The sequence below is a fragment of the Gossypium arboreum genome, chromosome 12 (assembly GCF_025698485.1).
Source record: "Gossypium arboreum isolate Shixiya-1 chromosome 12, ASM2569848v2, whole genome shotgun sequence".
NCBI lineage: Eukaryota > Viridiplantae > Streptophyta > Magnoliopsida > Malvales > Malvaceae > Gossypium > Gossypium arboreum.
The window spans coordinates 114066654-114080146 of record NC_069081.1 but is presented as its reverse complement, the minus strand read 5'-3'; the positions used below and the strand labels follow the sequence as shown (position 1 = coordinate 114080146).

Below are 13493 nucleotides of genomic sequence, written 5' to 3'. Positions count from 1 at the left end.
TTTGCTTATTAAAACAATATTCAGTAAGTTCTACGTCAAAAAAGTCTTAACATATAAATATGTTCAGGCTGTCTCGTGTCTTGACAGACCAAATCAATCAAATCTTTGACTGATTAGGTAACTAGATAGTCTTAACTAACAGTGAAAGGAAAGCTGTTTTTTTCTATTCCATAGTACTACTCGTACCTTGTCTTTTGATTCTTGGTTCTATGAAATGAGACTAATGATCATAAAAATCTAAATTCCCATTAGAAACCCATGCTTTTTGTTGTTTATAGGCTTAACCCACACTGGGACGATGGTATTCATCTTGATTACCATTCAAGTTCATTAATTATACTATTAGTTTAATTGCTCTTAACTTCCATGCTCAAGGTGGATATGCTTTTCTTCTTGGTTGTGTATAAGGCCAGAAATTACTGTGTAAGTAGGTCTTTTAATTTAGTCTGACGTAAGAGGATCATAGACTCTGCAAGATTTCTTGAAGCCTCCAATTTAATGCTTTTGATGGTTGTTTTAACTTACTTTTGTGCCAAGTCTTCTGCATTGGGGTTCGTCTTAGAAGTTAGCTTTGGGGTTCGTTCTCGCTTGAGCTGATTTGTTTTAGTGGTTGTGGTGGTACGGTTGGTGAACTAGCTCTTGCAAAACTTGTTTTCAGCTGAATGTTCCACAATAGAGTTCTTTACTTGAATTTAGTGTGCCCATTTTCTTATTAGGTTGTCTGTATTAACGTCTAGTTGCTTTCGGTTGCCGCGTGCAGATGTACTTTTGCATGGTTGGACAGTCGGTCCTGCTTCCCAAATACTAACAGTGACAAAGAAGGCTACCGTTAAATGGCAGAAATTAGACCCCGACGAATTGCAGCGCCTGACGGCTGACTGAGTACATCTTCCATCTTGAACATTAAATCAAACTTGCAGCTTCTGAGCTTTTGACTACTTATTTGAGTTGAATTCAGTAAGCAAGTTAATGCCCTCTACGTTTATCAAAATTTGGTAACTGCAACTTTCGTTAATCTTTGATGTCTTATATGGTTCCATTTCATCCTTCCGATCAGTAGCAGATGAGCACTTTGCTGTCTTAGGCACCATTCACTATTGCTGAACAGACAAAACTGCTTTTTGAACCCAAAGCTTTTGAACAAAACATACATTTGTGGAGAGCTGTTTATTATTTATATTGAGTATACAATTATTTTTTAATTAAAATATAGTTTAAATATATAACCTTACATATTTGAAGTTGCAATATATTTAAAATATAGTTTCATATAATCAAGTTAAATTTTACAAGTAATTTATATTAATGGCTTCAAATGATTTAAAATTTATAATTCACATCAAAGTTATTTTCTTATATTTTTATTGAAACATAATATCATTTAAGTATAATGCCGGAATTTTCAATTACTTGCAAAACATCATTCCCAACTTCATCTTGGTACAAGATTAAAATGGTCAAATAATCTGGGTAACTTTCACGATCCTTAATTTTCTTTTGAATTTGTTGGGTATTAAAATTTTCCTTTCTGCTGCATCAATAGGGTTTTTGCTTGCATATTCAAACTAAGGAGATTATCTCAGCGATGACTTATAATGCACAAGCACGTTAAAGGGGGAAGAAGAAAGAAAAGGGGAACCAAAATTTAATTGCAATTACTTGTGTTATAACTAAACATACTATTTATTGAAAAAAATGTGTGGTACAAATGAAGAGACCGCATTCCCCGGAAAAAAAGTACACACAGTTCTGAGCTTCTCTTGTCCTCCTTCAACTCGGTCTATACTGCTGCAGTAAAAATATCCTTCAACTCAGTCTATCGCTCCCCTGACAACAAAGTGCATCATGGTATTTCTAAATGTCTATAACATATAAAATGACATGTAGTCAATCATACAATTCGGATTCAAGATTATACCTGAGTAGTTTTAACTGTCACAGGTACAAGTTCTCCTATGTTCAGATAAGTTGAGCCTTTTTAAGGTCAGAAACAACACCACTGTCTTCACTGCTCCTTTCATTGTACAATACCTGCAAATTATAAAAATTGGAAAAAGAATATAGTACAGAAATGCAAGAAAATTAGTACAGAACAAATAACCACTTCGAGTATGAGAACCTTATCTATGATGCCATATTCAACTGCTTCACTAGGGCTAAAATATTTTGGGCGCCTTATATCTTCTTCAATCTGCTCAGTTGATTTTCCCATATGTTTGGCATAGAGTTTAACCTTTGAGTGTAATACGTACAAGAAACATGCAGTTGTATTCAGCCCAAATTTCGAAGCAAATCCAACAGCAAAATTTGTAAAGTCAGCTTTACTGAGTAAATTTATAGTTAATATATGCAGCCTATAGTTTAGTCATAAGTCTGAGCAAATACAAGCCGTTATGCAGGACCACGGTGTTTTCAAATGAAAGATTGGCATATAATCAGAATCCTTAAACAAGAGATTATTTTCTCACCAACTCTGTTTTCACATTCTTTACTTCCTTTCTTGCAAGGTCAACATCTGTTGCTTGACCTTGAAATCTAGCAATTGGCTGCAGATTGGTAGAGGGAAAAGCAATGAATATTAAACATTAATGTTAAATGTGTGCAACATATTCAAAGAAATTGATAGTTAAGAGCATCAGAGATTCAGTGTCCGACAACCAACCTGCCTAATCATTATTGTCGACGAAGGAAGAGCAGAACGATTTCCTGTTGCACCAGCGGCTAAAAGCAATGCAGCTTCTCCCCAAGCATTTCCAACACAGAGAGTAAAAATAGGAGGCTTAACATACCTGCAGTCAAAGAAAGTATTCAGAAACACAACAAAAAAAGTTAGAAAGGACAAAAAATGTACAGTGGCTTGTAGAATATATTCAGAAATGTTTCCCAGCTTAAAGCAGGTAGTATCTACGTAGTGTCTAGGAAGAATAAAATCTGCAAGTAGCTAGGCCTCAACATATCTAAATGAAAATGCTGCTATCGAAATGTTGAAGGTATAAGGGCCCTATCATCATTCACAAAGAATGATGCATTCACTATTTATGAGTAGTTGATGCTGCTTGAGTTTGAGGTTGAAACTACCACACAAATCCAGGAAGAGAATTCCAATAATTCCAACACTTCATAAATGCAAAATTTGTGCAACTCATAAAGCAAGTCAATTGGGAATAAAGCATGAGCTAAAAAGCAGAAAGCGTAATTACCCCATAACATCATAGATTGCAAAAGCTTCAGTCTCATAACCCAACTTCTCGCCACCCTGAAAAATGTGAAAACAAAATTTAATAATGTTAGAAAAAGGGAGCAAACAAACGCAACATTTTAGTATCTTAATAATGCCAGAAAAAAGAGAATTATTTTCTTACTTAGGAAGCTCACATAAAATACATTTTAATAGAAGACAGATTCAAAATGCATTCTAAACATAAGCTTGCATTCCTTGGCATTCATTTAGCATCCAATGCCAACAAGGCAATAACCACAGAAACTACTGCAGTCTCTAGAACAGGGTCAACTTCCAATAAGAAAATCATACCTTGGTTGTTCCAGTGGAGTTTATGTACAAGTAAATAGGCTTCTGCTCATCTTCATATTGAAGATAAAGAAATTCAGCCAGTATCAACTCTGTAACAGAAGGAACAAGCGACATTCCCAAGTAAACTATCCGATTCTTGTACAAATACGATGCTAAGTCTGGTGGAGGTTGCTCCCATGCACTTCCCCTCGAAAACGGAATAACCTATCACAAAATTCCGGGAAAACACAGCACGAATGAATTTATTCAATTGCATCCTTAACTAATCCCATTATTTATCACACTTAATCTTGGATGGGGCAACTTAACTGTCACATAACACTCCAATTTAGATTAAGAATTAAAATAAGTATTAGAAATAAAATTTCAGAAGTCTTATATGATAAAATTTCCTACTTACTAACTATTACCACTGCTGATAAACATTTGAGAACCCTAGAAAAGCAAAGTAAGGAAATTTAGATTAAATTAAAAGGATTTGAAAGTACCATGGTGACAACTCCTCGTTTGGGCTTGGACCGGCAGAAAGAAGCCGGGTAGAGAGAGTCGGGTCGTAGCTTCAACCCGGAGAAATCTCCGGAGACGCTGCCAACGGTGGGAAAGGGAGAGAGGAAGTTAGTGGAGAGAGAAACTCGGAGAGAAGTCGATGGAGGAGACGTTAGGGTTCGGGTAGGGTTTGCGATTCGTGCGGAGGTTGGCGGTGATAACATGCGCGCGTGGAGCGCAAAGCTTGATGCGGCTGCGGTTGCGACCTCCATTGATGGCTATAGTGCTTCGAGAGAGCAGTGTTTTGGACGAGAGTGTAAAGAAAGAAATTCTAATACTCAAAACAAAGAAGTTAGAAAACTATATCCGGATCAACTCCCATAGGAACCTTGAAACGGGTTGGGTTAGCCCGAATTATTTTATCTTATTTTCTTTCGTTTTTATCCCTTCACAATAAACGTTGTCGTTTAATAGGTGGCATTCTTTCAACTTTTTGCGGCCTTCATTGTTATGCTTGAAAATTAATCTTTATGCCAAAAAATAAAATAACAAATAGAAAAAGTACTACTAATTACGTATACTCAGATTGAGAAATTATATCATATATTGTATTATGAACAAATAATATATATCTCACATAATATATATCTTTTGACTGAATTTTTAAGTGTAAATATCAATAGCAAAACTGATTTTGACATATTGTTGCATGTTGAAAGCTCTTCAATACTAGGATGGCTTCGAAGAATTTGTGTCCCTAAAATGGAAGGTTGTAAAAATGGCGGATTCCTTATTTTCAACCTCCAATCACATTTAAAAGGATTTGAACGTGAGCTTTAAATATAAATTATTTCATATATAATGATATTTGATAAGCAAGTGTAAAAAATAGTATTATTATATAGCATTACATTTTAGGGGTCTCTACATTCTTGGGAAAGTTGCATGCTGACTTACGAGTACAAGTTTTAGCAATAAAAAGTGAAGGAACAGAGCATATGACATCTTGAGTCTTGGAGTAACTAGACAACTCCAAAACCAAACAAGTAGTGTGTAACTATGCTATATATGGACAAATCTTTACACAGATTTCAACCCTAGAATAACATAACTGCAAATACCCTGCTTTAATTTTCGGGATGGGTAAGTACCCTGCTTCCTCGCATTGTATCCACCCGACGTTTAAGCTTTTGGTGTTTACAAAATGCTCTCCAAGGAATCATGTATGCCGCACAGGTGGATATGACAGTGAAGGTTATGTATAAAAACCTCCCAACAGTTAAAGCCATACTTCCCTGTGTTGGAAAGGTCCCTGTCATGGAAGAATAATAAGCCTGAAGAAGCAACCATGTTGATGTATAGACAGCTCTCGAAAATGGGAGGCCGATTATAATAACCAGAATCGTCCAAACTGACAGATAAAATGCTGAACCATTAACAGCTAAGAAATAGAAAAGATCAGCAGGGCTCATTATCATTTGTCCTGCCCGGCGTTGCCTTTGCCCATCCCCAAGGCTGCTATTGTGGGTGTTGTTAGTGGTGCCATTGTTTGCTGGAGGTTTATAATCATCTTGCCAATACCCAGCAGGAGGACTAAGCCCCGCCTGGTAGGTGGCTGTTGCAATCAGTATAGCCACCACAAGGATTACAGTTCGGATGTCATTGGGATTATTTTGGATGTTGATTCCAAAATATTTGTCTCGTTTATCAATCAGAGTAAGTTCCTTGCTCAAGTAATCTCCAAGAGTCATATTTGAGGTAAGATCAGATGCTTTTTTTGCTTTAGCTTTATGTAGAATCTCACCAATTTCAGTGCTCTGTAATGATCCTTGAAGGTGAAATATGTCCATAGCTGTCAAATCATTGAAGTTCTTGACATTCACATTCGCATGCTTAACCAACAACTTCACCACCTTCATGATCAAAATAAATTTTAATTAGTCTACAATTATTATGTTTCGAAATCATTCATATATAGCAAATAATTAAAAACTTGCCTCTGTCTGATTAGTAGATATGGCAATATGCAGTGCAGTGTTACCATCCTCATCTTTCCAGTTCAGAATGTCTTCTTTGTTGACTCGTCGAAGCCATCCCAGAAGGACTTTGAAACATCTGATTGAGCAGTTTCTAATAGCAACATGGGCAGCAGTCTCACAGTGAATTGTGGTGTCTTCAATAGATGACGGACAAGCACATAAAAGTTCAGCTAGTAGATCAGGATCCTCTGTCTGCGCCAGATAGTGTAAAGGTGTAATCATCCCCTTTGCTTTCACTCGGATAAGCTGACTGTTGATTGTGATTAGCCCTCTCACCATTTTGGTGCATTTGTGCTGCAAAGCAAGATGCATAGGACTGAGTCCCACGTGATTTAGCTTCCAAGCAAGTGAGGGTTTCAAGTTTGCAATTTCCATGGCAAAATGATGCTTTCCTGCAATGGCAGCAACGTGCAACGGGGTATCAACAATCGGTATGTGATCAATACGGTCTAGAAGATATGGGTCCTGGGCGAGTTTTATATACAATGCATCAACGTCTCCATTTTCAGCCGCCATCCGCAACTGCTCATCCATTCTGCAGTATCTGATAAGGGGAATTTTCACAAGAATGAACCTGGAGATTATATTTGCGACGTTGAAAACTATAACTGAGAGATGGGATGGTTACCTTCTTATAAAAAGAATTGGCAGTGCATGTGGCAATATCTCAGGCATTTCTTGTAGAGTAACGCATAAAATGTCAGCAGAGTTAGGTCAAACAATTGTTCGTATCACGCCAAACTATTTATTAGTTATTACCATTCTAATAAGAATTGACTGAAACTTTTTTCCAGGAAAAATTATTTTAAAATCATAGATGTGAAACTAGGAAAGGAATAATACACATTAAAATATAACTAATCGAAGCCCATAACCACAGAAAATACTGCATTTATGCCCCTACAGACTACAACGCGGTCAACTTTCAATAAGAAAAGCATACCTCGGTTGTTCCAGTTGAGTTCATGTACAAGTAAATAAGCTTCTGCTAATCTTCAAGTTCAAGGTAAAGAAAATCAGCCAATGTTAACACTGTGACAGAAGGAACTAGTGGCATTCCCCAAGTACACAATATAAATACGATACCAAGTCCAGTGGAGGTTGCTCCCATCCACTTTCCAAGAACGGAATACCATTCCGGGATGAAAAGGATGACATTCGGGGAAGAGGCTGAAATAGCCATTCAACCCCCTTTTGTGTAATAGACTCCTAATCAATCATTTGCAATTTAAAGAATTCAATCAACCTAATAGTCATAATTTTGAGAATTTTTCAATAAAAATGTGAAAATGATAAATAGATAAGGGTTTAAATTTTTTTAACATTATCTTTAAAATAATTTACTTTTTAGTATTTTAAAACTTACACATATTATTTATCACTTAATGTTGATTTTTAAAATTTTTATTTTTTAATATTAACTTTTAAATAATTTACCACATATGTAATAATAAGTGATAGAATTTTTCAATAAAAATATGAAAAATGATAAGTGGATAAAGGATACTTATCATTTAATGTTGAATTTTATAATTTTTAGTATTTTATTTTATTTTATTAACATTATTGTTTAAATAATTTACCTTTAATATTTTAAAACATACATCTATCTAATTATCTTTTATACTTGATTTTTAAAAAATAAAATAAATTTTATACCTTAAAATTAACTATTTTGAGGTTAATATGAAGTAAAAAAAGGGGAAGCTCAACCTCCCTTCCCCCTGTCCTCTTGATAAAAAACACAAAACATAAAAAAACTGTAAGAATATGAGGAGCTCCTACCAACGACAACAAACAAACACAATTATTTCCTTTATCAAAACTATCAAATCTGCATCGGGGTTGAAGTTGAGAATCTATGATCAAAGCCTCCAACTTTCTTCACTCATTTGGAGGAATTTATGATAATCGGTTAACTTTTTTCACACCTGAAGAAGGTAGATTAGAGAACCTAAAAAGACAATGAAGGCTCGGAAAAGTCCAAAGTGGGAACAGAGAAAGTGGCGTAATTAAGACACTTTCAACAAGAAATTAAAGTAGGAATGAATACAGGCATGATTTTCACTACATTTATTATGAAGTCGTAAAAAAGTAAAATGAAGCCAAATTGCTCCCCAACTTCATTTATTATTTATTTTCCTTTTAAAGTCGAAATATTAGTAATCCTACAGGCATAGGATAACTGACATGTGACAACCTCAGAACACACGCCACTCCAGAGTCCAGACAAACTAAACTCAGCCATGAACTCAAACTAATAAAAACACTCATCACTTCATCAATAATTCAACCCTCAAAAAGCCCATATCCATGGCTACGTTTTCTCCTCCTCCTCTACCTACATCTTTCTCTGTCAGACCACACTTAACCCACAATTCAAGTCTTTCTCTCCCTTTCAAGAGACCCTTTCTTCTACTATCCACTATTCCCAAGTCTTTACCAGACAATGGAGCTGGGGTTTCCGCTTCTGTTGCTGCTGTCGAAGACCCAGCATCCAACCAGATTGAAAACGCCGTGGAAGTCTCTGCTGGGTCTAACGGAGCGGCTATGACCACATCGGCTGCAAATGCTGAGGTTTTGAGCAAGTTTGATGACCCTAGGTGGATTGGAGGCACTTGGGACTTGCAACAGTTTGCAAAAGATGGAACCACTGACTGGGATGCTGTTATTGATGCTGGTAACACTTTTTAGACTTACATTGGTGATTCTCTGCTATATTTGGCACTATAGTCCAATAATATTCCCTATTTTGTGATTCCTCTTGTTTGTTACTTGAACCCTTTTCTCAGAGGTCAGGAGAAGAAAATGGCTCCAGGATAATCCAGAAACCACCAGTAATGAAGACCCTGTAGTGTTTGATACATCCATCATTCCTTGGTGGGCATGGATGAAGAGATTCCATCTACCTGAAGCTGAATTGCTCAATGGTTTGTGAAAAAAAATCTATATCCTTCTCGTCCTGATATAGTGTGAAGACCTATAATGTTTTAACCACAATTTGTGGTTTTGAGTTTTGTGCAGGTCGGGCAGCAATGATAGGGTTCTTCATGGCTTACCTTGTTGATAGCTTGACTGGAGTAGGTCTGGTTGACCAAATGGGCAACTTCTTTTCCAAAACTCTGTTGTTTGTAGCAGTTGTGGGAGTGCTTTTAATCAGGAAGAATGAGGATTTAGATAACATCAAGAAACTGATTGAAGAGACGACCTTTTATGACAAGCAATGGCAAGCGACATGGCAGGATGACAACAATGGTTCCAATAGTAACTAGTTCAATTGGAATTCTTTGCCTTTTTAACAATCCTGTAGTTGTAGTTTTCCCCTATTTGTGAGTAAGCAAGAATCGGAATTTGAATAGGTTATTAAGTTGTAATCTTTAACTGTTATGAGCATTATTTTAAGTATCAATGCAATGCTTAATATATGAAAATTCCAGTTGATGTTTTTAACATGTGAATGACATGGTAATATTAGACCCTTTGCTTTATTTACTTTCCCAACTCTTGGCCAAGACTCTTCAATTTGTGTAGGAGGCTCAATATGAGGTTAAAAGTCACTAACACTCCATTGAAACAAGGTACGAAATAAAGCCTGCAGGTATTTACAAAAGAAATATATTACAGTGAACAGAAGAAGGATTGGTTATCATGCTTCCCAACCCCTCAAAACCGTAGCACGAGCGACCTTGTTGACTCCTAGGGCGAAGGCTCCCATTCTAAGGTTGCAGTTATGAGTATGGCACATTGCTTTGATGTCACTGAAAGCTCTCTTCATGTACCTCTTAAGCTCATAGTTGACCTTTTCTTCTTCCCACATAAATCCTTGAATGTTCTATGCCAACATACACGGTCATGTTATCGTAAATGTGGACACTCTAATGCATAATGAACTTATGTTATAAATTAGATATACTCCAACACAAAAAGGATGTTATCAATGCACAACTTAACATTATGCTTTAAGGGCAGTGTGGGAAAGTGAATAGTTGGTATTACCTGAACCCATTCAAAGTAACTTACAGTCACACCACCAGAATTTGCATATATGTCTGGGAGTATAATCACTCCTTTCCTGGATAAAATCTGCATGAAACAGAGATTTCGTTATGTAACCATGTTTGAAACAGAAAATTACTAGATGAAAAACTTAGTTGAAGGCACAGTTGCCATATTACTTCATCTGCTTCTGGATCAGTAGGATGATTTGCAGCTTCTATGATGAACTTTGCCTTAACATCAGCAGCATTTTCCCTTTGAAAGAAAATGAAATAAATTCACTTTTGATTCTTGAAAGGAAAAAGGAAGGAATTGATGAACGGTAAGCTTTGTTTGTAAGAAGTGCAGAGTATGTACTTGTTAAGAACTCCACCTAATGCACAGGGAATCAGAACATCACATTCATGAACAAGCACGTCATTTAGATTCATGGCATCTCCGCCTTCAAAATCCTTCAAACTATAAGCTTTCTCTTTGTGTTTCAGTAAAGCTGGGATATTGATTCCGTTTGGGTTTTTTACTGCACCAGTTATGTCACTAACTGCAACAACCTTCCCACCTTTTTGATGAATAAATGATGCTGCCCAAGATCCCACATTACCAAATCCCTAAAAGATAGTAATTCAAGTTATTAAACCAAACACTATATGCAAAGAAGCATATTAAAGAGGAAGAATCCTGGAAGTACCTGGATAGCAAACTTCATATTAGCAATAGACATTCCATATTCATCAAGAAGAAACTCAGTTGCAAAAACAACTCCCAGTCCAGTTGCAGCTTCTCTTCCTAGTGAACCCCCAAGCTCCTACAATGCCAAACCAATATACAAGAGCTAAAAAAAACTATTCCTACTCTATCAAACACGCCCTTAATAAAGATGAGAATCTCTCGCGGAGAAACTTACAATCGGTTTTCCAGTAACAACAGCAGGTGAATAACCATGAAATTTTGAATATTCATCAAGAATCCATGCCATTGTCTGCCCAACATAAGAGTACAGTTAATTAACATTAACAACTAATAAGCAGCTCAGTGGGCAAGAAATAGGGGGTACCTGTGAATTAGTTCCCATGTCAGGTGCAGGAACATCTCTATGAATTCCAATAAGATCATGGATCTTCTGGGTGAAAACGCGCGTAACTCGTTCTAGTTCGCTTACAGTTAACTCTCTAGGATTACAACCAATTCCACCCTTCGCTCCACCATATGGAAGATTTGCTACAGCTGTCTTCCAAGTCATTAACTGAGCAAGTGCGTTCACCTCATCAGGATCAACCTAGAGCAACAAAAACATGTCCATACACAGTACACATTGGAAAATTTGGAGTAAAACATACATAATCTTCTTAAGCTGTTATGAAAGATAGGAATATTTTACCATTTATAATTATCATCACTAATCTCGCTTTCAATCTGGTAAGTCCACCTTAAATCATTCAAAAAGCTGCAGAAACTTGACTGTACATCTAATTCTTTTTTGTCTAATGAATCAAATCCTAAACTATTATATTTGCAACCAAGGCCATGGATTTAGGCAAACCTCAGGGTGGTAACGAATTCCGCCTTTCATAGGTCCACGAGCATTGTCATGTTGGATTCTAAACCCAATATAAGAGACAAAAGAACCATCATCTCTTGGAACTGTGCATTCTACCTGAAAAATACACAGTTAAAAAATTTTCCGTATAAATATGGAAATAAAAGAAAACTAGAATCAACTAATATTTGAGTGCACATAAAAATTTACTTTGATTTCTCTGAAGGGTATCAAAAGGCTTTTATGAAGCTTAGAGTCCAACCCAAGTATCCTTGCTGCGAGTTGAAAGTTACGGTTAGTTGCAGCAAGAGCATTCATGATTGCCTAAAGCTAATAATTTTCAACAGTGAAAAACCCAGAAGCTGAAACACACAGCAAGAACAATGAAAAGAGTGCTAATTAAGATGATCTATAGTTAATGCAAAGGGAGAGCTGTGCAGTTGGGTAGGCAATGAGATTATATATATAAACATATATGTTTTATATTGCATTTATTTGAGACGGTGCAATCCACACTTCATAAATGGAAACAGGAAATCCACACATGGCAGAGGGTGCTTGGAGAATTCTCCCTGTATTTATCCTCTACTGAAACTGTTGGACCTTGTTCGGAAAAAAAGGTTTCGATTTTCAACTCTTTTTCCTTATAATTTCTTTACATTTTTATTTTGAATATATATTCATCTATAATTTAATAACTAAATTTATACAAATATAAAATACTCATTTAACTGATTAAAATGTATTGTTAAAAGAACTTGTTAATATTTAAATAATGTTAATATTTAAATAAAATATATCAAAATTTTAAATATCGTTAAAAAATATAAATAATTTATTTTTTATACAATAATTACTCCTATCCATAACATCAAACAAAAAAACTAAGCTTGTAATGCTCAATAAACATATAAATTATTCACTAAACATATTACTTTATTTTTACTCCTCAATTTAGTGTTATTTACTATAATATTAATCCCATTACGGATGTTTGTTATTTTATCACATCCAATGAATTTAGACTTATACAGTTGTTGACTGAAAATCATACATATAAGTATATATATCATTATAAGTAGTATAAAATATCGGTCCTACAAAAGTTAAAAATACATAACGCAAATTGAAACAAATAAACAATCAATAGTAAAATTTAGGATTACAATTTCATACAATACATTAGTTAATTAATCTATCTCCACCCGGTTTACCCTAATAGAGTTGATTACTAATCAGGGGAGCTAAACTTCCTTCTCTTATGAGCAATTAAAGAACTAAATTAATCCAACTATTGAATTCTATTCCTATGCCAATAATGTAGACCAAATTGGTTAAGAATTAACTCAATTATGGCTACCCAAGGTAATCAAATATACTCCTATCCTAATTAAAAATCATGATTGACCCATTCTATACCTAAAACAAAAAATATTCTTCCAATTTCTTTAAGTTTGTCAAATTAATAATTGACCAAGCTATTATCAAAGAAGAGCAAAAATGAATAAATAATCTAAATTTTATTAACAATAAAAAGAAATGAAATAGATAACAGTCAGATACTAAGCATGAAATCTATTGCAACCCTAGAAAAGAAATTAATTCATGGAGAATTTGAGAACATCTTAAAATTAAAATGAAAAAATGATAGAGAAACTTTGTGTTCTTGTTAAAATCCGTCCATTGTTAATGTGTGAAAGTTTGGGGGTTCCTCTTTTTTCTTCTTTTTCCTTTTTTATAACCTCTAAAAATTGTAGCTTTTAAAAAACTATCAAGTAACAAAAAATATTTCCGTTGAAGCAAAAAGTCGTTTGTTTGCTTTCATTTGGGCGGAGAAATTTTCTGTTAACACGAAGATTTACTTATATCAACATGTTCTTTCTTTTGTTTTGTCGAAACTACA

The 13493-nt window shown here is 35.2% G+C and overlaps 4 protein-coding genes across 8 annotated transcripts; 1 reads left to right on the top strand and 3 right to left on the bottom strand.

The window, feature by feature from the left end:
* Nucleotides 1-1659: 1659 nt before the first annotated feature.
* On the bottom strand, nt 1660-4436 carry LOC108476924 (ATP-dependent Clp protease proteolytic subunit-related protein 4, chloroplastic). Of its 4 annotated transcripts, none has more exons than XM_017779298.2 (8): nt 4021-4429; nt 3533-3736; nt 3201-3256; nt 2663-2789; nt 2469-2546; nt 2120-2233; nt 1919-2031; nt 1660-1788 (listed from the first exon to the last, which is right to left on the bottom strand). In XM_017779298.2, the coding sequence occupies exons 1-7, from the start codon at nt 4288-4290 to the stop codon at nt 1960-1962; spliced, it is 921 nt and encodes a 306-aa protein (XP_017634787.1). In that variant the 5' UTR covers nt 4291-4429; the 3' UTR covers nt 1660-1788; nt 1919-1959. The 4 variants fall into 4 exon arrangements, with proteins under 4 accessions (XP_017634787.1, XP_017634786.1, XP_052879010.1 ...); XM_017779297.2 differs by having other exon boundaries at nt 1660-1827; nt 4021-4426; XM_053023050.1 differs by lacking the exon at nt 2120-2233 and having other exon boundaries at nt 4021-4436.
* Nucleotides 4437-5145: 709 nt separating this feature from the next.
* On the bottom strand, nt 5146-7272 carry LOC108477859 (ankyrin repeat-containing protein BDA1-like). The gene is made up of 4 exons (XM_017780340.2): nt 7001-7272; nt 6686-6734; nt 6016-6601; nt 5146-5931 (listed from the first exon to the last, which is right to left on the bottom strand). Exons 2-4 carry the CDS (start codon nt 6730-6732, stop codon nt 5146-5148), a joined length of 1419 nt encoding a protein of 472 aa, XP_017635829.2. The 5' UTR covers nt 6733-6734; nt 7001-7272.
* A 953-nt stretch (nt 7273-8225) lies between these two features.
* Nucleotides 8226-9488, top strand: LOC108476512 (light-harvesting complex-like protein 3 isotype 2, chloroplastic). The gene is made up of 3 exons (XM_017778730.2): nt 8226-8737; nt 8850-8987; nt 9082-9488. Exons 1-3 carry the CDS (start codon nt 8371-8373, stop codon nt 9327-9329), a joined length of 753 nt encoding a protein of 250 aa, XP_017634219.1. The 5' UTR covers nt 8226-8370; the 3' UTR covers nt 9330-9488.
* On the bottom strand, nt 9221-12192 carry LOC108476511 (glutamate dehydrogenase 2-like). Of its 2 annotated transcripts, none has more exons than XM_017778726.2 (9): nt 11801-12192; nt 11594-11707; nt 11108-11329; nt 10958-11032; nt 10742-10858; nt 10411-10661; nt 10233-10308; nt 10054-10140; nt 9221-9889 (listed from the first exon to the last, which is right to left on the bottom strand). In XM_017778726.2, exons 1-9 carry the CDS (start codon nt 11906-11908, stop codon nt 9704-9706), a joined length of 1236 nt encoding a protein of 411 aa, XP_017634215.1. In that variant the 5' UTR covers nt 11909-12192; the 3' UTR covers nt 9221-9703. The 2 variants fall into 2 exon arrangements, with proteins under 2 accessions (XP_017634215.1, XP_017634218.1); XM_017778729.2 differs by having other exon boundaries at nt 11432-11707; nt 11801-11820.
* Between the last annotated feature and the right edge of the window lie 1301 nt (nt 12193-13493).